This window comes from Wyeomyia smithii, chromosome 2 (assembly GCF_029784165.1).
Source record: "Wyeomyia smithii strain HCP4-BCI-WySm-NY-G18 chromosome 2, ASM2978416v1, whole genome shotgun sequence".
In the NCBI taxonomy this organism is placed as follows: domain Eukaryota; kingdom Metazoa; phylum Arthropoda; class Insecta; order Diptera; family Culicidae; genus Wyeomyia; species Wyeomyia smithii.
In genome coordinates, this window is record NC_073695.1 from 55,480,707 (window position 1) to 55,504,379 (window position 23,673).

Below are 23,673 nucleotides of genomic sequence, written 5' to 3' on the forward strand. Positions count from 1 at the left end.
GTGAAAGAATTTTCTCTACTTAGGAATACTTTTCTAAAAGAGAGTGTGTTTTTCAGTATTTCCTTTATTTGGATCATTGTAGCTTGAAAACCATTGCACAGTTGTCCAGTAATGCAACCTAGCGGAACAAAATTAAGGGGTAATATTTACCAAATGCTCGAAAAAAACAAGGCTTTTTTCATGATTTTTTTACAGGACATTTGAGATGTAAGGTATATAAGTAATATATTATTTATTTTATTATTTATTTATTTATTTCAAATTTTGTAACGTAAGACTATATCTTTTTATGTTACATTATGTAGTTTCTAGTAGAAAAGTGCCGGTCTTTAATTATACTTGAAGTTGTTGGACTACAGTAATTTTCTTATTACAATTAACAAGATGATTATAAAATCTTCATATGTGGCACTAACAGCAACAAGAAAAAATATACACCGCCAGGACCCGCAGTAATCACGAAGCAAATGTAGACAGAAGTATTCATAACGGCAGCAGCAGACCAGCAACAGCATTCAACAGCAACGGCAGCAACAGACTTTTAGGAGGGAAATAATGGAGTATAGGTAAAGGAAAGATGGATAACAACAGTAAACTTTAGGAAAGGGTTTCTCGATCGTTAAAAATCATTTTCCGTGGATATAATGATCTCTTTCTCCTCGCCGATTCGTTTCACATACAGGATACCATTCCGTGTAAATACTGCCCGCAGGTTTCCATTCTTCTTCAGTTGCAGCGCTTTAGTTCGTAGTTGTCTAACATTGGCTCCCAAGTTTTCATTGATGAATATTCGTTTATCTACCGAAAACCCGATCCCAGAGAGCGATAGAGATCGTGATCGAAGATACCGGGAATGGAAATCATTTCGTTGAACGGTGATAGCGAACTGTACTAGGATCATGTACACGGTTCTAGCCGTTCACGTTCCTTTAGAGAGTCTACGGATGTCGACGAGTGGATAATTACGCTCAGTATAGCCGAATGATTTGCACCATGTGTAAAAGTAGGACTCCAAATTCTCTCCTTCCACAAACGGAGCTCCGCTCACCACGAGATCATTTTTTAAAGCAGCTCTTTCCAAAGCGAACGTGGTTTCCTTTCTTGCTGTATCGTTCGATGTAGTTAAGTGGTCGAAAGTTCTGTTATTCTCTTCTCTCAGCTTCTCGATATCCGGAGCAATATCGTCGCGCAACTTGCTCATCTGTGTTGTAAGTGACGATAGTGAATTTCCGAGCTTTTTGAAGTCGTCTTTCACCGAAGATTGATAGCTTGCCAGCTGAGACCGCATAAGGTTGGCAAGCTCTGCCACAGTCATATCAGCTTCAGTATTTTTACTAGGTTTTAGTGAGTTACTCCGGAGATCCATTTGGTTGCCTTTGTTTGTTGCCATGTCGATCGATGGCACACACTATTTCAGAAAACTGCACGAAAACTAGCTTCTTTGTTCGACTCACAAAAATGTCGATTGGAGGTTTAAATGAAACAGAAAACCGCACTTTCGATGATATTTAGCGAATATATCGGCATGAAACTATACAGCCGCGAGCTCGATCATTAAAAGGGTAAGTTTGTCGACATTTGACGATTTCACATTCGGAAAAAGTAACTTGTTTCGCTGTTTGTACCGAGACAGAAAATTCTTACGTGCACTTCATTCTACTACGCTACGCTAAGTTTAATAGCTCATCATTGGATTAAGCAACTCGTGGGCAATAGAGAAAAATAGAACTTTAACTTATTATTTGTAAAAATAGATTTACATGACTTGCTTAAATCCAATAAAGGTATATTCACTCTTTGGGTTCTTAAATATTGATGTTGTAATTGAAGTATATAATATGGAATTTGACGTAATGTTAGTGCTTAAGAAATAGCGAAATAAAAGAAATGACTCTTAATTTCGAACAATTTAATCACGAGCGATACCGGGAACGTTCAAACACATACGATACCACAGTTAAATCATGTTGAGGCCATATATATTGATCAAAGTGGTCAAAGCAGGTATAGTGTTGAATAGTCTTTGAATTTCTTTTCTTTCCAAAACTTTGAACAGCATATCAAATTGTTATGAAGTTTGTTATTTGTATGTTTGAGAGATGACTCGGTTGTATGACACTAGTTATGTTCAAATAAGTCGTGTAATGCTTGAGATAATAGACTTTCGTTGTTTTAACAATTTAATACTGACGGTTGCTTAAGTTTGATAACAATCAAATGAAAAGGGAACGCATAGGGCAGTCAAACTTTGAAACCACGTGTTCAATCATAATTCATCAGTTAACCCTTAACTAGCCCGTTCATCTTATATCAATATTGATCAATTCGGTTGTGTAGTTTCTAAGATAATGAAGTTTCGTGATTATCACATTTCGATACATTACAGACGAAGTTACAGTCCGATCACAGTAAAATTCAATAGGGTGTTATGAGGCAGCTAGACCTTTCATTAGACACTAATTTTGTGGAAATCGGTTCAACCATCTCTAAGAAAAGTGAGTGAGTTCAAGTAGTCTTCGCAATATGTTCCTTTTCATGGCTGGATTTCACATTTTTAAACGTGACAGGCAAAGTAATAATCCGTTTGCAAAAAAATTAATAGGGTCTTATGGGGCAACAAGACCTTCCATATGACACTGATTTTATGAAAATCGGTCCAGCCATTTCTGAGAAACCTGAGTGGGATTAAATAGTCTCCAGACCACGTTTCTTTCCATTACTTCTGAACCACATGTTCAATCTTCATAAAATTCAAAAGCTAAGGTTTCCTTAGGTAGCCCGTTCATATGAAACTAATTTTATTCAAATCGGTTGTATTTTCTGAGATATTGATGTTTCGTGATTTTTACATTTTGATACATAATCTATAAACTAGAAATCAGATTACAATAAAATTCAATAGAATCTTATGGGGCAACTAGACCTTTCATTTGCAATTAATTTCATTGAAATCGGTCCAGCCATCTCTGAGAAAATCGAGTTAGATTGGGAGAGCGTCACACACACATGCACACACACACACATATACGACATTCGGCCCTTTTGAGCACTTTTATACCTTTAGTTTTTGCAGTGATTGCTATTCCTTTCTAGGAGAAAGGCAAAAAGTGGCTTTTGATTTCAATTTCAATCCCGAGCAAGGCCGCAAACATTGAAATAGTAAAATATCAAATTTAAGTGATGTTGAGGCCACATATTTTGATCGTAGCTGTAGTTTCAAACAGTCAGCGGGTTACGTTTCTTTCTAGAACTTTCAAACCACATATTTAAACATTATGTAAGTCATTGTTTAAGGGTTTAAAAGCCCATTAATTTGAATTCAACTATGTTCATAGCTTCTGAGATATAAGAGCGATTTTCACATTCTGACGCAGCGCCAAAACTAAAAGTTTGATCACAATGAAATGCTATAGCGACCTAAGCGGCAAATAGACCTTTCATTTGACACCAAGATAGAAAGAATCGGTCAGACCATCTCTGAGAGAGGAGAGTGCACATACACACGTACACACCCACACACAAACATATACACCTATACATGCATATATGCAGAAAATGCTCGATTCGTCGAACTGAGTTGAGTAGTTTATGACATCCGGCCATTTCAATCATTTGTCTACCTTTTAATTAGCCAGTGATCGTTAGGAGAAAGTCAATATGTTTACTTTCATTATGTGATTTCACATTTTTATGACCAACGGACAAAGTTACAATCCGATTACAATGAAATTCAATAGCAACTTATGGGGCAACTAGACCTTTCATTTGACACTAATTGTGTGATAATCGGTTCAGCCATCTCTGAGAAAAATGAGTGAGTTTAAACAACCTCAGGATAACTTTTCTTTACATAACTTTTGAACCATATGTTCAATCATTACAAAATTTAAAAGTTAAGGGTTTTGGAGACAGCCCAATCATTTGCAACCAGTTTTTTTGAAATCGGTTGTGTGGTTTCTGAGATATTGATGTTTCGTGATTTTTACATTTTGATACATAACCTCTAAATTTAAAATCCGATTACAATGAAATTCAATAGCAACCTATGGCGCAACTAGACCTTTCATTTGCATTTAATTTCATGAAAATCGGTCCAGCCATCTCTGAGAAAAGTGAGTGAGAAAAAAAAGTTGCACATACACACATACACACACATACACACATACATACATACATACAAAAACAAACATACAGAAAATGCTCAGTTCGTCGAAAGGGGTCGAGTGGTATATGACATTCGGCCATTGGGACCACTTTTATACCTTTGGTTTTTCCAGTGATTGCTATACCTTTCTAGGAGAAAGGCAACAAATATTGCTAATTTTGTTTACAACATGGCGGCTGTGCAGTGATTGCCGTGAACCGCTTTTTTTAAAAGTTGTTCCGCGGCGAGCAGTAGAAGTCGTGCCCTACGCCACCTATAACCAAAACAAAAATTTTTCCATTATCTGCATAAGTGTCGCTAGTGAAGTACACATGATTATACTTTTAGAATTTTTCTCCGCAAAATGGCAACGGTTTGAAGAAAAAAAAAAAAATTCTGACAAAAAAATCGACTTTAATTGTTTATAACTTTTGTTGTTATTAATCAATCGCCAAAATCGTGTGTACTTCACTAGATAATCTAATGAAGAAGCTACAGTTAAAATTTCAAGTCAATCGGATATAAACTGTTTCAGTTCTACTGCTCGCCGATTTTGAAAACATGGTTTTGAGAAAAACGCGTTCAAAGTTTCAAAATGCTATAAATCTTAAGAATCGCAATAATAAAGCCCCTTAATAATTTTTTACCTTCAGTCAGCTATCCCTGCGCCGTAAAGTTGTCATTCCTGGGCTTTATTTTCCTCTTCTTCCTTTTTGTTATCTGATGTAAGGCTGCGACTAGCCTCTTTCGCGATATCAGACATGTGATGCTCAGCGACTTTGACGCGGTTGGCGTCCGATCCCACGCAAAACTCAAACTTCTCACACACATTTAGGCACTTTTGAATATAACTCACAGTTAAAACGTATAGAAAAACTCAAACAAAGAACGTACACAACGAGAATGGCTGATCGACTAAACAAAGGGAAATTTTGAGTAAACACGTGCTGTAGAGACGCTATAACGGTCGAAACTTGATACAGCGACATTTATACTTCAAATTTGAATCACTATTACGATCATAGGTAACTTCTGTTAGTTTACAAGGCCTCGAAATAAAAAGAAAAACGAGCATCGCCAAAATAAACGAAAAATGTTATTTTGAAGCATAAAAGTTGTTTGGTAAAAATTAGTTCAAACGAATTTTGAGTATAGATCAGTACTTGGGCGCCGTAGATTTTGATTCTAGGATAGTTTTAGCATGATTTAAGCCACTAAAAAAAATGACAAGAAATTTTTTTTTGGTAGATATTATCCTTCAACCCACAAGGAAGCAGCTGAAACCGTTTCTTTTACAAGGTGGTGGGGAATCTGCTTACAGACGTTTTGATAAGATAGCTCAGGGAGTGGAGATGAATTTAACCCGTGAAGACCCGGAATGAAACCTTCACGGCCAATTCGGGTAAATTTGGAGTATTGTTCAAGGGGAATAGTTTCTTTAAGTTTTGGTAAAGGTACCACCCCGCTGGACTTCGCCCCAAGGTAGATTTCAACTTAGCTCTTTGATTTTCAAGCTCTACATTTTTAGAGTAATGTCTTCTTAACCCTCTAGTGCCCACGTTAGTTTTTAGACGGACTTCGATGAAATCACTATGAATAATTATAAAATTTTTTAAAGTATTTATTGCAGCTACTTAAAGGTTTGACTGAAGCCCGTCTAAAGACGGCATTGGGCACTAAAGGGTTAATCCAAAGATGGTGAAATATTTATTCTAGCAAAAAAAAGTTAAATTGTAGATACCCTGGGAGTCTGAGAAAACCAGTTTTACATGAAAATACGTATTTTGGTTAATTTCTCAAATAATGTGCATGCTAAAACAAATATTTCATCGCGTATGGATTTAAGTGACCTTTTTCTAAGAATGCAGAGCTTAAAACATGAAAGATGATAATGTTTTTCGTAATTTTATGAAAATACGTAGTTTTGTGATTTTGTACTGAATTAATCTGGAAAGCTCAAAATGTACTCTTACATGCAATATTTCATCTACCTGACATGCAGGGCCGGATTAAGGTTTGTGGGGCCCGGGGGCTCAGTAACAAGTGGGTCCTTTTCAGTTGTCAAAACTTCAATAAAGGAACATATTATATAAATTCTATGTTAAACAATAGTCATAGAAGGATTGTGTCAGTTTTGTTTGAATTTATTTTGTGTCGTGAGTCATTAAAAGCAAAACAAAGCAAAGCCTTGGTGCTACATTCCGATTCGGAACTTGACCTTCTGTTTACTATACACAGACTTCGCAGCCAACCGTTAAGTGTACAGGACAATTGCGGGGCTAGCGCTACAATCCTACTGACACCAAAAACCTCTCCCGAGTCAAGACTCGAACCTACGACGACTGGCTTGTTAGGCCTACCAAAACTTGCCGAATACCACCCAATTTCGGTATTTCCGAAACCAGAATAATGCCCAGAAGCCAGAAATTGACTTCACATGGCATTTTTAATTCCGGTTTCTAGAAAGCAGCCAAAAGTACTACCTAATATGGGTATTTCCTCAATCGTGATGATGCACAGAAGCCAAAAATCTTAATAAGACACATTTAAATTAAAAAAAAAAATGGGAGGGACGAAGTTTACCGAGTCAGCAAGTTTTAGTTAAAAATACGCCTTTGAAAAATTATGAAAAAAGACAAAATATGGGTCATTCCATACGAAGTGACCACGAAAAAGCACAAACTTGGACGCGACCATTACAGATTTTGCGCAAAGTTGGGAGAATTATTAATCTACTGTTACTTTGCAAAAATCCCAAATTTAGTGTCGATTGGAATACCCCCCGCTCTTTGAGACCCCCCTGTTTCTTGCAAAGCCACGCATTTTTTGTTCAAAATCTCTTTCTACTTTTTCTTACAATTCTTTGACGTAAGATGTCCGAAAAATACTGATAGATGATTTTTGAAGAAAATATACCAAGGAATCCAGAAAAAATATAACTTTTGACCGGAAGTGTTGCCAGATAAATTATTTTTGTATTTGAAAACTAAATTTACATTTTTCGGCAAATGCAGCCATTTTTATTTTAAACTTGATAATTTTATCGTGTTCCTTGGAAAACTTCACGTAAGAAACAACTATCATTCCGAGGTAATATGAGTCAATCTCGAGATATAACATTTTCACGAAAAAAGTTGTAAATTTCGTGATTATTTTATTTTACAATTTATAGACGTAAGATACCAGAAAAATAGTAATAGGTGAATTCGGAAGAAAATTAACCAAAGAAAAACCTAAATTAATCCACCTAGCGGTCAGACTCAGCCTTTCTCATTCAAACTTATTATTTGTAAAAATAGATTTACATGAATGCTTATATCCAGGTACATTAAGCAGACAGTATGTGAAGTAAAGAGAGCGAAAAAAAGAGAACTGGAAATATGATACAGATTTGGAAAAATATACCGCATTCCGACGGGACCCGCAATATCCCTGTCTCCGGCATGGTGTTTTGACCAATTAAACTACGGGGGACGGTGGTATTGTTCCACAATAAAATATGAAATTTGACGTAATGTTAGTGCTTAAGAAATAGCGAAATAAAAGAAATGACTCTTAATTTCGAACAATTCAATCACGAGCGATACCGGGAACGTTCAAATAGTACGATACCACATTTAAATCATGTTGAGGCCATATATATATATATTGATCAAGCAGGTATAGTTTTGAATAGTCTTTGAATTTTTTTTTCGTTCCAAAACTTTTGAACCACATATCAAATTGTTATGAAGTTTGAGAGATGACTCGTTTGTATGACACTAGTTATGTTCAAATGAGTCGTGTAATCTTTGAGATAATAGACTTTCGTTGTTTAAACAATTTAATACATAACGGTTGCTTAAGTTCAATTATAATCAAATGAAAAGGGAACGCATAGGGCAGCCAACATTTGAAACCACGTGTTCAATCATAATTTATCAGTTAACCCTTAACTAGCCCGTTCATTTTATATCAATATTGTTCAAATCGGTTGTGTAGTTTCTAAGATAATAAAGTTTCGTGATTATCACATTTCGATACATTACAGACGAAGTTACAGTCCGATTACAGCAAAATTCAATAGGGTGTTATGAGGCAGCTAGACCTTCCTACGACCTGGCTTGTTAGGCCAGCATCGTACCTCGAGACCAGCTGGGGAGGCTGTCGTGAGTTATTAGAAGTGAACTATTGTGGGGGTCCATTAAGTGCCCCCCTAGATCCGGCTATGCTGACACGATTTCGTACATGGAGCCATTAATACGTATGAAAATTCTCAGCATTTTCTCATTTTTTTTTTGAAAAATTAAAAAAAAACCCAAACATATTTGCGTCTCACGGAAACGGGAAGGGGTTCAGCGGGCTACCTTTATCAGAGCTTTTAACAACTACCTCCCTTGAATAATATTCCTAGTTTTCCCAAATCGTTGAGTCGGTGCTGAAAACGACCATTAAAAAATCAGTTCCGTCCCGGGTCTTTACGGGTTATCCGAACCCTCTGAACATCTCCAGCCCTTATCTTCCCGGAACAACGGTAAAGTATTGCGTCGGGAAGTGGCTTTTTGTGCTTCATGCACCCTCTTCATTTCAATACCCTATAGCTAACCACCATCAGACTAGCAGTTAGCTACCATCGGCGTGTTGGTGGTGGACCCGCCACCCTTAACCCTTAACTAGCCCGTTCATCTTATATCAATATTGTTCAAATCGGTTGTGTAGTTTCTAAGATAATAAAGTTTCGTGATTTTCACATTTCGATACATTACAGACGAAGTTACAGTCCGATAACAGCAAAATTCAATAGGGTGTTATGAGGCAGCTAGACCTTCCATTTAACATTAATTTTGTGGAAATCGGTTCAACCATCTCTGAGAAAAGTGAGTGAGTCCAAGTAGTCTTTGGAATATGTTTCTTTTCATACCTGGATTTCACATTTTTAAAGATAAAAGGCAAAGTAATAGTCCGATTACGAAAAAAAGCAATAGGGTCTTATGGGGCAGCAAGACCTTCCATATGACACTGATTTTATGAAAATTGGTCCAGCCATCTCTGAGAAACATGAGTGAGATTAAATAGTCTTCAGAACACGTTTATTCCCATAAATTCTGAACCACAAGTTCAATCTTCATAAAATTCAAAAGCTAAGGGTATTTTAGGTAGCCCGTTCTTTTGAAATTAATTTTGTTCAAATCGGTTGTGTAGTTTCTGAGATATTGATGTTTCGTGATTTTTACATTTTGATACATAATCTATAAACTAGAAATCAGATTACAATAAAATTCAATAGGGTCTTATGGGACAACGAGACCTTTCATTTGCAATCAATTTCATTGGAATCGGTCCAGCCATCTCTGAGAAAATCGAGTGAGATTGGGAGAGCGTTACATACACACACACACACATACACACACACATACAGAAAATGCTCAGCTCGTCGAACTGAGTCGAGTGATATACGACATCCGGCCCTTTTGAGCACTTTTATTCCTTTAGTTTTTGCAGTGATTGCTATACTTTTCTAGGAGAAAGGCAAAAATATTGTTTTTGACCGGAAGTACAATATTTTTTCTGGATTCCTTGGTTTATTTTCTTCAAAATTCACCTATTACTATCTTTCGGGTGTCTTACGTATATAAATTGTAAAAAAAAAATAATTACGAAATTTACAACTTTTTTCGTAAAAATGTTATATCTCGAGATTGGCTCATATTACCTCGGGATGGTAGTTGTTTCTTACGGGAAACTTTTAAAGGAAAACGATGAAATTATCAAATTTAAAATAAAAATGGCTGCATTTGCCGAAAAATGTAAATTTAATTTTCAAATACAAAAATAATTTATCTTGCAACACTTTTGGTCAAAACTTATATTTTTTCTGGGTTCTTTGGTTTAATTTCTTCAAAAATCGTCTATCAGTATTTTTCCGACATCTTACGTCTATGAATTGTAAAAAATGAAAAAAGAGATTTTCAACAAAAATTGCGTGACATTGCAATAAAGAGAGGAGGCCTACAGAGCGGGGGGTATTCCAATCGACACCAAAATTGGGATTTTTCCAAAGAGACAGTAGATGAATAATTCCCCCAACATTGCGCAAAATCTGTGATGGTCGTGTTCAAGTGGCATGTACACTTCGTATGGAATGACCCATAGGTGACATCCATAAATTATGTAACGCAAAAAAACTCGATTTTTGGACCCCCAGCCCCCCATATGTAACGAAACGTAACGCCAACATCTACCCCACCATAAAAATTACGTAACGCTGCAAAGGGGTTTCCTTAATAAAAATGTTTGTTTTTGGAGAGTCTCTCCAGAGATTTTTCGTTACGTAACGCTGAACTAACCTCCCCCACCCCTGTGTAACAAATCGTAACGCTCAAGGATACCCCCTCCTTCCTATGAGCGTTACGTAATTTATAGATAACGCCATATATAATTTATGAAAAATGATTGAAAAATATATACCTTTCAAGAGACTTAAATGGGTTTTGTCATGAACATGAAGCGACGAACCCGGCATGCAATTACTATGCGACACTTTGACGTAAGTTGACGCATCTACACTGGCTAGAGGCACCAGATTTCGCAGGAAAAGTTATGATCTTTCCAGGGCAACTGTTTTGAGCTTCAGGGCAGCTTTTTTTTCTCTTTTGTCGACTGGTGTAATACTTCGTAACGACATGTACATATAAAGTTGCAATGAATGCGAATAACTTTAAACATTCAAGATTAACACTGGTCGTCAAAAGAGTAAAAACACCCGGCTCTAAAGCTAGAGATTATATCATTTTAACCATTTCCGTGAATTTTGGGGCCTTCAGTGTATGCAGAACTGCGTCAAAGTGCGTCAGAGTATCGCCCAGTCTTTACTCGCCAGGTTCGTCGCTTGAACGTAATATTTACGAGAAAATTCATTCAATTTTTTTTCTATTTTTTTTTTATTTCTTTTATTTGTTTGTTTTTTTTTTTATTTCCGCTTATTTTCCGTCGGTCTAGTCCCGCCACTTGTTGTGCCAATCACCGACCCCAAGCAACATATTTTATTACATCTAAGTGTCAGTAAGCATTATGCGACAAATTAGAAAAATCATGTGTGGCATCTGCAACAAACATCATTACTACTATGTAACCTAAAAAGCGCAAATTTGAAGTCTATATGCAACCAGTCCAGTTGTTACTAATGATGTTTCTGTTCGACCATTAGGTAACATGATATGTAGCATATCGATCGCAATGAAACAGATGCATATCATGAACCTTTTCTTGGTCAAATTGAAGTTTCTATTCAACAAATTTTTCAGGCATATTTGTCTTGCTTTTACCCGCGACATATTTCAAAATTAAACCAGCATGTCCACGTCATTTAAATGTGAGTGGTTCTTTGTGCTTATACATGATTTTGACATGCAAATTAAAAGTCATGGTGAAACTGATGATTTTGCTTACGTAAAAAGCACGCGCCCCAAAAATGTTAGGGCACTTAAGACTTCAATTACTTTTATTCACCATTCTACGTACTCGTTTAAAATATTTTTCAATGCAGGAACAAATCATATATCTAAAATTAGTGTAATTAGCAGCAAAAATTAATAGATAACCCTCTATTATTGTTGGAAAACATTGTTGTAGGGTATTTCTATATGAATCAGAATTTTTTTTTCATTTGCTCAAAATAATCGCCATTTTTATTATCTTACTCGAATTTACACTGCCGGTCAATAGAGTGGCTATATCTTCCGTGGCACCAAACACACATATTTATTAAGGGAAACCCAAAAGATGTGAGAGTAGCGCTAGTAACAAGTCAATTTAATTGAAACGTAATGAAAGAAAACTCTCAGGTTTTTCAGGTGTTTTTAATGTGGATTTTTATACTAGCTTTTCTTACGCGGATTTTATACCAGTTTTCCTTGGGCGAATTTTTGATTATCGCGGCTTTTTTAAGCGAGTTTTCGAATCAGTTTTTTGCTTTTTTGCGCGGATTTTCGGATTACGCGTTTTTTTTTTGCGCGGGTTTTTGAATCAACGCGCATTTATAAATAACCTTGTTTTTTAACCCGGATTTTCGTTTTTAAAAGGTTACAATGTAAATTGTTAAATTGTTACTAAAATATTTATTAAAACATTCTAAAGAAATCTTTTTGCTTAATAAAAAACCAATAATGTTACTTTTAGATCTTCCTTTTTCCTATTATGATACTTGTTGTAATAGGATTAAATTTTTAAAAAATATTTGCAATGGTCTTCTAATTCTAAGAAATAAAGAATTCTAAGAAATAAAGAAATAAAATAAAGAAATAAATTCTAAGAAATCTAATTTCTAAGAAATAAACATGACATTTTAAGATAAGGTGTACAGAAACTTTCAGTTGGTAGTAGAATAAATTTGACAATATAGTTGGAAATCACAATTCGGTCACAATTATCTACCGTAACCACTATTAAACTTTAGCATGTTTCTTTGTCACTTGTTTATCGTCCGGATTTATTTCACCGAAACAACGGCATCTAAAATGTTGCCCGTATATTATCCTGTAAGAATAGCTTGACAAATCTTGTCACGAAGTAACTTATTCTGCCCATGCATCTTGTTATAATGCAACGACGCGGTCGTATAGGGAAACCCCGGGCAAGGCACACATTTTTATCCAATCCGATATTCATAATATTTGACATTCACTAATACTCTCCATGAAATAATACCAATTGAACCATTCTAATACCCTTAAAAATTATAACTTTTGAAAGATCTAAAGCCGCAATAGCCTAAATTCACGGCGAAAACTACATCAGTTTGCTGCTCTTATGAGGGGGGAATAATTTCGATCATTTCTTGAATATGTAAACGCACGAAATTTTATTATGTAACTGGCATTATTATTTGTTTAAAATACCGATAGTTTCATTTAGAAATTGGCAACGGTCCGTCTTGCCCTTAGTTTTCATGTGTTGTGTTTTCATCGCAGAGAGTTTCGAAACGTAGTAGCGATGCCGTTTTGTCTGCACAACACAGATGCAGACACGGATAACTAAAAAACCCTACCAGCTATGACGGTACGGTGATGCAGGCTAATTGGGTGGTGAAAAAATTGTTCACTGGCCACACGATTAAATGGTAAAAAATGACGAATCTGTTGCGAATAACTAGAGCTGTCCATGTTTTTGGTCAGCTAAGCAAGTAAACTTCGAATCAAATCTGCAATGTAACCTTTCAAAATATGATAATTGCATACAAGTCGTCGACTAGTGGCAATGTGACAAGTTTTTTTGTTATTCCGCATATCAGTTGCAGATAAACATGATTGTAACAAAGGGTGATTCATACAAGTTACTGTTCGACTTCGGAGTTACACTACGCACTATGTAACAATACTGTATCTTGGGGAGTTGCAAAGTCGTTTCGCGTCATATATGTGACCTTTTCTTCTCTCATGCAGTCTAGTATGTTTTACAGTAACTGCAGTGAGATCACAATGTGACTTTCTTTTTTATTGCTTTTTTCAAGAAGATGTTACAAGTGCTACTTGGGACGCCCGGGGAGGCTACTACACCCAGGACCCTAACTTACTTCCTCATGCGATGGAAGGCGTGACCCCAGAGATTTCTCTTCTCAGAGAATCTCCCGTTGTCGGCTAAGGTTAATTCTAGACCAGTTAGGTTGCTTGTGGGTGGCCCCCGCCAAAAAATTCATTCTAGTCTCTCTGTTCTTCATTTTTATCCAGTTTGTGCTCTGAGGCCAAACCTGTGTCCAGCAGTATAATTTTTCTTCTGTAAAGTGGTAAACTTGGAATAAATTATTAGCATTTATCTTATTTAAACTGGAAAATAAAAATATTGACAATAATTTTTGGTTATTTTATATATGTCGCTTATTTTTATTTTATGACTAGTTAGATCCAAAAAGTGCAAAGCGGTAGAGCCGAATTCAAACAATAGGTGCGATTGCAGATTTTGAGAATGATTCAGTTACAAGCAACTTGAGTATATATATTTTTTTTTAAACCTCATTACTTTATTTAAAATTTTGTTACATGTGAATCATCAAATAATATCTTAAATTTGGTACATTTAGATTTTCTATTGGGGTATCGTTTATAAACATTATATGCCGTATGTACAGTTTCATTATTTTTACTAAAACGCGATTTGTTGTTCCTTGTAACTCTGGATATTGGAGGGATGGAAAAGTTCGAATCCTGTTTAAGGCTGAGATTTCCCTAGATGTTATGCTCCACAAGGGCTGTATATTAGGGCAATCTGAGAGTCTATGTTTAAGTGTTTCCTCAATACCACAGAAGTCACAATTCGACGTTGCATTACGACCTTCTCTAAAGCGCAAAAGATTATGCTTTAGTTTTTCGTTGCAGATCAGGTAGTACAGGGATTTTTCCTCTGATGACAACTCTTTCCGATTTAGGTTTTTCCAGACTCTACACCAGTTCCTGTTGATTAGGCCTTCAATCCTGTTTCCAGGTAGTCCTTTTAGGTAATGTATATAGATCCTCTGTGCAGATGGTTCCTCTAATACCTCCAGTGGAATGTTGATAAGTTCTCTGATGATCTCCTTGTAATGCCCCATTTCTACTGGAATGTTTCGTAGATTCCTTCGGTTCCTCCCATCGAACGGGCGTACTCATTTTGGTAAGATAATATTTCTCTCGTTTTTTGAAATCGGTTTACTAGAAGGGATCTGCTTTTGCGTATTGGACAGTGCAAACCCAGGCCCCCATCGATTTTTCGTTTTATTATTTGCTCGTATCGAACACGGTGGCATACTCCATTCCATATGAACTGTGATATTTGTTGCTTAAAAATCGATCCTATTGCAGCTGATACCATAATTTTGAGCAAATATAGGTGTTCAGCAGCCATATTCGTTGCTTTATGTTCAAGATTCTAGTACGGTTCAGCCACAGCAGTGAACATATACTACGTCTCAGTTTTTCCAGAGTATATTAAGATTTAAAACCAAGGGACGTAGACATAGACATAGCCAGATGTTGCTAGACTGGATTTGATATGTGGGGGAGGGGGAACTTAAAGTCAAATTTATAATGGTAATTAAAACAAACGAGTAAAGACTAAAAAATATTACAATGAATGACTTGAACTAGATAAATATTTTAAAAATGTAAAAAATGTTCTAATGTCAAAAACCAGCGCTTATAGACGTTGAACTTTTTTTTCCATAAATATTTTGTTCTTAAATGTTTCTCCCAAAAAATCATGTTTTAAGCTCCTAAAATTGCAATATATTTTATTCGGCATAATTAAACTTCGTGTACACACTTCGATTTGCCCACTATCATGGGCTACTTTTTGGCTCTCCCAGTATTATGGGCCAATGCTCCCAGTATTTAAGAGCCAAACGAACATTTCTTTGATTCAAAGACAGAAACATTATGTTAAAGAGTAATGCCGACATCGAGAAGAAGGTTATAATATCATAATACTTTATTGAAATATCTTGCTCAGGCTTTTTTCAAAGTTTTTGTTCTTCTCATGCTTCGAAAACGCATAGGTTCCGACATGAGGGACCTTATGAATCCGTCGGAAAGAGCACAGCAGTCCAAGCTGGAAGGCAAGAGTTCGATTCCCGATACCTGTCTTTTCCGGTTGAAAATTCGATCAGTTACCTTGCAGCATGAGCGTAACTGATAACTGTGGAAATGCTGGATGAAAGTTCAGCGAGCGCTTAGAAAACCAAGAAAAAGTCTGAATTTTAAAACTGGGTACAGTAATTAAAGTTTAGAAATCACTGTTTTACAGGGTTAGTCGTGACTTCGAAGCAAGATCATGGAAATTCAGGAAAAAAAGCATTAGTAACAGTTTTTACACTACCTAAAATGCCGATACATAATTACATTCAAGAGCCATGTTATTAGTGCAGGGATTTCGTAAAAAAAACATGCAGAGAAATGTTGTTTACATTCACTAAACTTCAATTTGACTATCAAAAGTCATTAACATGCATGTAGAGAAAAGTTGTTCACGTCCATTAAACTTTTATTTGACTATTAAAAGTTATTGACATACGTTAAAAAGCAATACAAAGGGCAGACTGGCTCATAATACTGGGTGACCCATAATACTGAGATGACTGTATTTATACAAATACACTAAGGTCGCTTTTTACGCGGGTTTTTTTACGCGGCTTTTTTTACGCGGATTCCGGAATTTACGCGGTTTTTTTTACGCGGATTCCGGAATTTACGCGGTTTTTTTTACGCGGATTCCGGAATTCACGCGGTTGTTTTTAACGCGGATTCCGGAATTTACGCGGTATTTTTTTTGCCCTGATTCCGGTTCCCCTTCACTCGGAATGCAAAATTAACCGTGGGTTTTTTTACGCGGATTCCGGAATTTACGCGGTTTTTTTTTACGCGGATTCCGGAATTTACGCGGTTTCTTTTTACGCGGCACGTATCCCCCGCGTAAAAAGCGATTTTAGTGTAATCAATTTGCTCAGCTATAATCTTGGGTGCATTTAAACGGGGTCGCATGGGTTTTTGTTACACACAGAATCAAAAATTTAGATCCACATTGTTACGACACAAATGTGCTTTATACGAATAGTAATAAATAAACTCCCTAAGTTTTCCGACAACATTTCGAAGTATTTAGCTAATATTTGAAAAACAAAAAATGAATAGAAAATTGAATTCTGGAATCCCACGATTTTCTCAAGATTGATTCTTCGCACAATTTTTTAGTTTTTTTTCGCAACTTCAGGAATATTCGAAATTGTAAAGTAGATAAATTTTTAAGACACAAAGCTATCAAAGTTGTTTAATTTCACCTAACTCCTAAAGCCACAAAGTTCAATTGAATTCTGAGAGAGTGATACTCACCACAAGTCAAGTTCTGGCAACACTGCTCGTTGTTTACATCGCAGTTTTTCTCGGTCGTATTATTTAATTCGATATTTCGTGTAATTTGTGAAATACATTGATGGTTTTGGTATCCCGTGAACAATTAATATCGTGTGTGATTTGCTAAACAATTGTGAGATCGTGCGCCGCTCCGTCGTGCCAAATTATAAATTTCGCGAGTGTATGGATTTTTATTGTTCTTGGTAATTAACAAAGGGCTACTACTCTCCACGCCGATTTCTTCAGCTGAAGCGACATCTACCGACAAATATTGCAAACCTATACTGCTTGATTTTGGATCGTGCGAGCTTTCTTCCGACTGTAATACTTGTGAGTACCGCTGGAAGTCTACACCTAGGCGCACGATGGCGAAGCAATGCAAAAAATGTTCATTAACTATCACTGGCATTGACATTGTTATCTGCCGCGGCTACTGTGGAGGTTTTTTCCACTTAAACGAATGCTCTGGAGTAACACGTGCGATGCAATCGTATCTAACTTCAAGTAAGAAAAATCTTTTCTGGATGTGTGATGGTTGCGCAGAACTATTTACATACTCCCATTTTCGTGCTATTTCGTGCCAAGCCGATGAAAAATCACCACTTACTTCGTTTACGTCTGCAATTACTGAACTACGCTCGGAAATCAAACAACTGCACTCAAAACCAACCACGCACTCGTCACCAGCAGCTAGTCCTCGATGGCCCACAATCGATCATCGTAGAGGTGTGAAACGTCCTCGTGTTTTAGAAACCAATGCGCGCGCATTGGAAGCGTGTCGCATGGGTAAGAAGCCGCTTGATAACGTTATTTCGGTACCCGTTTGCAAAAACGAAGCAGAACAAAGATTCTGGCTTTATCTCTCACGGATTCGTCCGGATGTTACTGTTGAGGCTGTTTGTGAGATGTCGAATGCCTACCTTAATATCGAAAAAAATCCAGTGGTGGTAAAGCTTGTACCAAAAAGTAAAGCCATCGAATCACTTTCATTCGTATCATTCAAAATTGGATTGGACACATCGCTCAAGCAGAAAGCTCTGGACCCCGAAACATGACCTGAAGGACTTCTGTTTCGCGAATTCGAAAACTACGGAGCCGTAAAATTTCACCCACCAACATCAACCAACGCGCTTGCGGCCCCTCTGCTACTGCATCAGGCTTCTTCTTCCCCGATCACGCCCACTATGGATTGCTGAATTATTACACCACTAGTACATCGATTGCCGACCAACCGCAGCCAACTTCTTTCTCAACATCGGGATGCATGCTTGTAAGCCTTATGGAAGCCCCCAATCCTCTCGTCACAGTCGCGCACTTCCAGCCAGCGGCCAGCAGTCATCCCGTTCCTGTGTGCGAATTTGGAGAGGGGGTTTTCCAACTCATCTCCGCAGGCAAGTATGCATGCAATTTGAGTAATTCCTCTCCGGTAACATTTATCGATTACAGCAGTGCACCGTCAGCTCAGCCTCACTTATCGTCAAGTTGCCGTTCCACAGACATCATCGCCACAGCAGCATGTTCCTCCAGCAAGCTCTCCAACACGAGGTCTGGTAAGACACAGAATCTAACAGTGTACTATCAGAACGTAAGAGGGTTACGAACAAGAATTGCCAAGTTGCGTTTAATGCTCACTAGCTGCGATTACGACGTGCTCGTTTTTACAGGCTGCGAGAAAGCATCGACAATAATGAAATAACTTCGGATTACACATTGTTCCGCTGTGACCGTAGCTCATGACCCAGTGAGAAAGAAGACGGTGGAGGCGTTTTGATTGCGGTAAAAAATCATCTTCGTTGCGAGTTGATCTCTCTGACGAATTGTTCGTGTCTTGAGCAGGTCGCGGTTTGCATAAAGTCGGTACATTGTTCGCTCTACATAATCGCTATTGACATTGCTCCCAAAATGCCTTCTGACATGTACTTGACTCATGCTTACGCAGCCAAGAACCTTTTAAGCCGCGCTTCTGTAACCGATATCGTATTGACGTTGGGTGACTTTAATCTTCCTAATTTGAGATGGCAATCTGACGACGAGGTGAACGGCTACATCCCCTCGAATATCTCTACCGATCATGAAAAATGTCTTCTTGACACGATGTTCTCATGTGGTTTCCATCAAGTCAATTGTTTCGCTAACATTAATGGAAATCTTCTCGACCTCGCATTCACAAATTCACCAGAGCACCTGGACTTAATTGAACCGCCCACGCCACTGTCACGGCTTGATCCCCTGCACACGCCATTTGTTTTACTGATTGACGTAAGCCCTGACAACTGGATCATGCTTGACGACTGTTTGGACAATTTCAATTTCGACTTCAAGGCGTGTGATTACGATCAGGTGAAACTGGCGTTCAATGAAATTAACTGGGATTCTGTACTGCAAACCGATTCAGTTGACAGCGCTTTAACTTCCTTCTATGACCAGCTCTACGTAGTTTGTAACGATTTCGTTCCACGGAAAAAAACGATTGTTCAATTCTACCTTCAACCAACCCTGGTGGACCCCTGAGCTTCGTCTTTTGCGAAACAAACTAAGAAAAGCACGCCACTGTTTCTTCCAAACGAAATCTGACAGCGACAGACTAAAACTGCACGATGTTGAAGCTTTGTATAAAACAGTTCTACAGGCCACTCACGATAATTATATATCAAAAATCCAGGCTAGTGTAAAACAGGATCCCTCACGGTTTTGGGATTTCGTGAAAAAGCGTAAATCATCTTCTCGCATTCCATCCAACGTAAATCTTAACGATGTCCAGTCCAGCTCTCATTTGGAAGCAGCAAACCTTTTCGCTCTTTACTTCGAAAGTGTTTTCAGTAAGTCATCACCAGTACCACGTCACAACCGTTTCGCCCACATTCCATCGCAAGACATCAACCTCCCGTGCATCCAGTTTACATCAGACGAAGTGAGGATTGCCATCGATAACCTCGACTCTAAAAAAGGACCCGGAACCGAAGGCATTCCACCGCTGTTTCTGAAAAAAAAAAGCTGTGCAGAACTGTCAGATCCAATTACATCATTGTTCAACCGATCGCTACGTGAAAGGACGTTCCCGAAAATCTGGAAAACTGCATCTGTCATTCCAATTTACAAGTCCGGCAACGTAAATCGAGTAACAAACTACCGTGGTGTTTCCATTTTATGTTGTTTGGGCAAAGTCTTCGAGAAACTTGTGCACAACGTGCTATATACGGCATCAGCACCTCTCATCTCCGACAGCCAGCACGGTTTTAGGAGACATCGGTCAACTACAACAAACTTGATGTGCTATGTTACCACACTATCACGGGAAATGAGGAGGCAAATCGACGCGGTGTACGTTGATTTTGCGAAAGCATTCGATACCGTCCCTCACTACCATATCATCGAAAAAATGAAGCATATTGGCTTTCCAGAATGGATTTTGGACTGGATTTTGTCATATTTATCTGGCCGCACCTCATATGTTGTAGTAAACTCAGCTCGCTCCCGCTCATTTTGTATCACGTCTGGCGTGCCCCAGGGTAGTGTTCTTGGACCGCTGTTATTCAACATCTATGTGAATGGTCTATACCTACTCATATCCTCTTTCAAACCCTCTTTCGCCGATGACCTGAAAATATTTCGTGTAGTTGCGTCTACGGATGACCACACTGCCCTTCAGGAGGACATCAACATTTTGCTGATATGGTGCGATGATAACGGAATGCGTGTCAACGATACTAAATGCAAAATTATATCATTTACACGCTCTACCAATCCACTTTATCACCGGTACAGTATAGGAGCTGAAGCGCTCCAACGTGTCTCGTCTATCTGCGATCTCGGTGTAACGATTGACAAAGAGCTTAACTTCAACGACCATATCGGGATTATGCCTGCCAAAGCTTTCTCTGTTCTGGGATTTATTCGTCGTCACGCTTCTGAATTCACGGACATTTTTGCTATTAAGTCACTCTACTGCACGTTGGTCCGCAGCATTCTGGAGTACGCTTCGCCTGTTTGGTCCCCGCACTGCCTAGGACAAAACCTCGCAGTTGAACGCGTGCAGAAGAAATTTGTACGGTTTGCTTTATGGTCACTCCCTTGGAGCGACCCAGTGGAGCTTCCTCCTTACCCTGATAGATGTCAGCTTATATGTTTGGAATCGCTGTCAGTCAGACGTGATAAAGCGCAGCGTCTCTTCGTTTTTGATGTGCTTCAAGGAGTAATTGATTGCCCTGTGTTACTCGAGCTAATGACTATAAATGTCCCTCCTCGTCGTTTCCGTAACTATACTCTTCTGGCTACCCGCTACCACAGAACCAACTATGGATACAACAATCCCTTGGAGAGATGTATTCGCTCGTTCAACGATGTGTACGACAAATTTGATTTCAACATGTCTAGAAATGTTTTTAAAGACCGCAATAGTAGATTAGTTTAGTTGTTAGAATAGTATAGAATAAGAACAGTCTGTGCGATATTTTGTCGAAGATGGTGATGTTAAATAAATAAATAAATAAATAAAGTACATAGTAAACCACCAGTCCCGAATGGGCGTTTGTCGAAAGCGCTCGCCGTGATCAAGCTTTGATCTCGCTCACAGTGATCTCTTCTTCAAACAATCCCACGCTCTCCGGCACGTCGCGATCAACCGACGTCACAAACTGGTCCGAGCCGGCATCGCTTCTCTGTCTGAGGGTGTATGAGGCATCGATGCCTCCAGCTGTACAACAACAGCTGGGCTTATCTCGTGCGAAACCTGACGACATCATATGTTCCGCTCACCTGGCAGCCGAGTCAGGCATGCCGTCATCATCAGCTAGCACGTCAACTCGCTCTCACTGAACACTGAAAGTGTACGAGCCCTGCACAGCATCTCATCGATACTCGCGGTTTTACTGAGAGCTGCTAGCGGCGGCGTGGCTAAGTAAAAGCATCCAGCAGTCATATTGTAAGTCGTGTTGTTTCACACGCGGTTTACCTTTAGACGATCTACTCCGAGTCGGCGGCTCTTTTGCAGCTGGCAGAATAGGTATACCTATGAATCCTGATGTATAATTCAACCGGCATCGGAGATCTGGCCGTTAGTTTATGCACAGCCTTTACGGAGTGTGCCCGTGTGTTTCGCGAGTAATTTCGCCGCTCACCGTTCAGAGATTTGTGCAGCATTACTTTCTGTTGCACAAAGGTGAGCAGATTTTTATTAGTTTTTTTTTGTCACTGTTAACCGTGCCCCCGCAGGGAGACGCGTAGGGGAAAAGATTGGCTCCTTGGGAGCGCCGAAATACCGCAGTGTAATTTATGAGTGATTTTGTTCTGCCAGGAATTTGAGTGGGTTTTTGTGGTTGCAAGAAGCTTCAGTCGAAAAGTGAATTGCAAAAATAAAAAATAAAATCTCGCCATTTCGACCTCCGATGGTCTAGCAGCGTAACGCAAAGTACAACGAATGCATAACCATAAGGTGCAAGTGGAGTGCAGCGCAGCCATAGACGCTCTATTTCTGGTGGAAGTGCAACGTTTACTCTGAGACAATACGTCGATTCGAGGTGGAATGGAGGAAAGTGCAGAAATATGCTAAGCTGCAAACGCCGATCACCGTTGAGTAACTCCTTCATGTTATTAGTTGGGACTGCATTTGAACAGCCACCACCCCCTAAGAGGCTCACCCATTGGCAGCGGCAATTATCTTTTGATCGTGAAAGCTACATTTTTAATAGCTAGGGAAGATTGCAAACATTTCGTCTCGAAATTTCCAGCAGCAATCCCACGAGACAAGTTTTTCTGCCCGAACAGTGATGTAAACTATTTTTGGTCACAGAAAAAGTGGCTCGTAAATAAAAGCCATCGGTCACGCACGTCTTCGTCCTCACATCAATATACTACGCGACAACTCACAAGTGGACCTTTGTTAAATCATCAATCGTGATAACTCAACTGTCGAGGTTCATAACTAAAGTGCTAGGCAGTGAAGAAAACCAGACAAGGAGACACTAAAAACGCCTCGACGTTTGATTTGAAAATTACATGTCGCGAGAATAATTGAAGCAAACAATACGTTAAGAGTTGTGCAAAAAAAAAAACGGTAGGTTGACGCCCGCTGGCCAAACAGTATTGCTACTTGCGAAACAGGTGTTGACGTGTAGCAAGAGGTCATAACGAAAAAAAACGCCCAGCTACTGCGAACGACAGTGAAAGAATCGATTTGTCCATTGATAAGCAGCGTTGAAGTGAACGCAAAAACTTATTAGGCAGTATGAGCTTTAGCACAGCCGCGGCTATACAGGTGAGCCTTTAATAACTACCTACCGATATGATGTAATTTCTTGGGAACCCTTTTTATGATGCGTTTGTATTTGTTGACGAAAAACTCCTCAATTGCTCCACTTTTCAACTTTTAAAAGTCGACCTCAAAACATATTAAATAGAAAGGTCAATGAGATACCGCCAACCAGAAGATGGAGCACGCCAATGATTTATGGGATGACAGCGTTGAACTTTTATAAGCAGCATTTAATGTTGCTTGTTTATTTTTCTCTCCGGCACTGCCGTGGAAACTGCCTGAACGTGTCGTCACGCGTCAACGCCCGCAGCTCCCCTAACATCACCGCTTCGCAGCAGGAGATTTTACAACCTGCCGATGACGAGCGAGTAGCCTAGCAGTGACTGATTCACCGATCAGATGAAACAATTTTACGATCCTGGCAT

The 23,673-nt window shown here is 38.6% G+C and overlaps 1 protein-coding gene across 8 annotated transcripts in view; it reads left to right on the forward strand.

Moving 5' to 3' along the window:
• Positions 1 to 23,673, forward strand: part of LOC129722695 (uncharacterized) — a 153,757-nt gene that overhangs the window by 32,621 nt on the left and 97,463 nt on the right. For 2 of the 8 annotated variants that reach the window (XM_055676372.1, XM_055676364.1), the window contains exon 1: positions 22,071 to 23,251. The exons of 5 other annotated variants lie outside the window; for them this stretch is intronic. Coding sequence is in view for 1 of the 3 variants with exons in the window: in XM_055676364.1 (XP_055532339.1) it covers positions 23,222 to 23,251 (30 nt within the window). In the remaining 2 variants the exon portion in view is untranslated. Of the gene's footprint in view, positions 1 to 22,055; positions 23,252 to 23,673 lie in introns of those variants that run through there. One more of the 8 variants, XM_055676373.1, reaches the window with a different exon arrangement.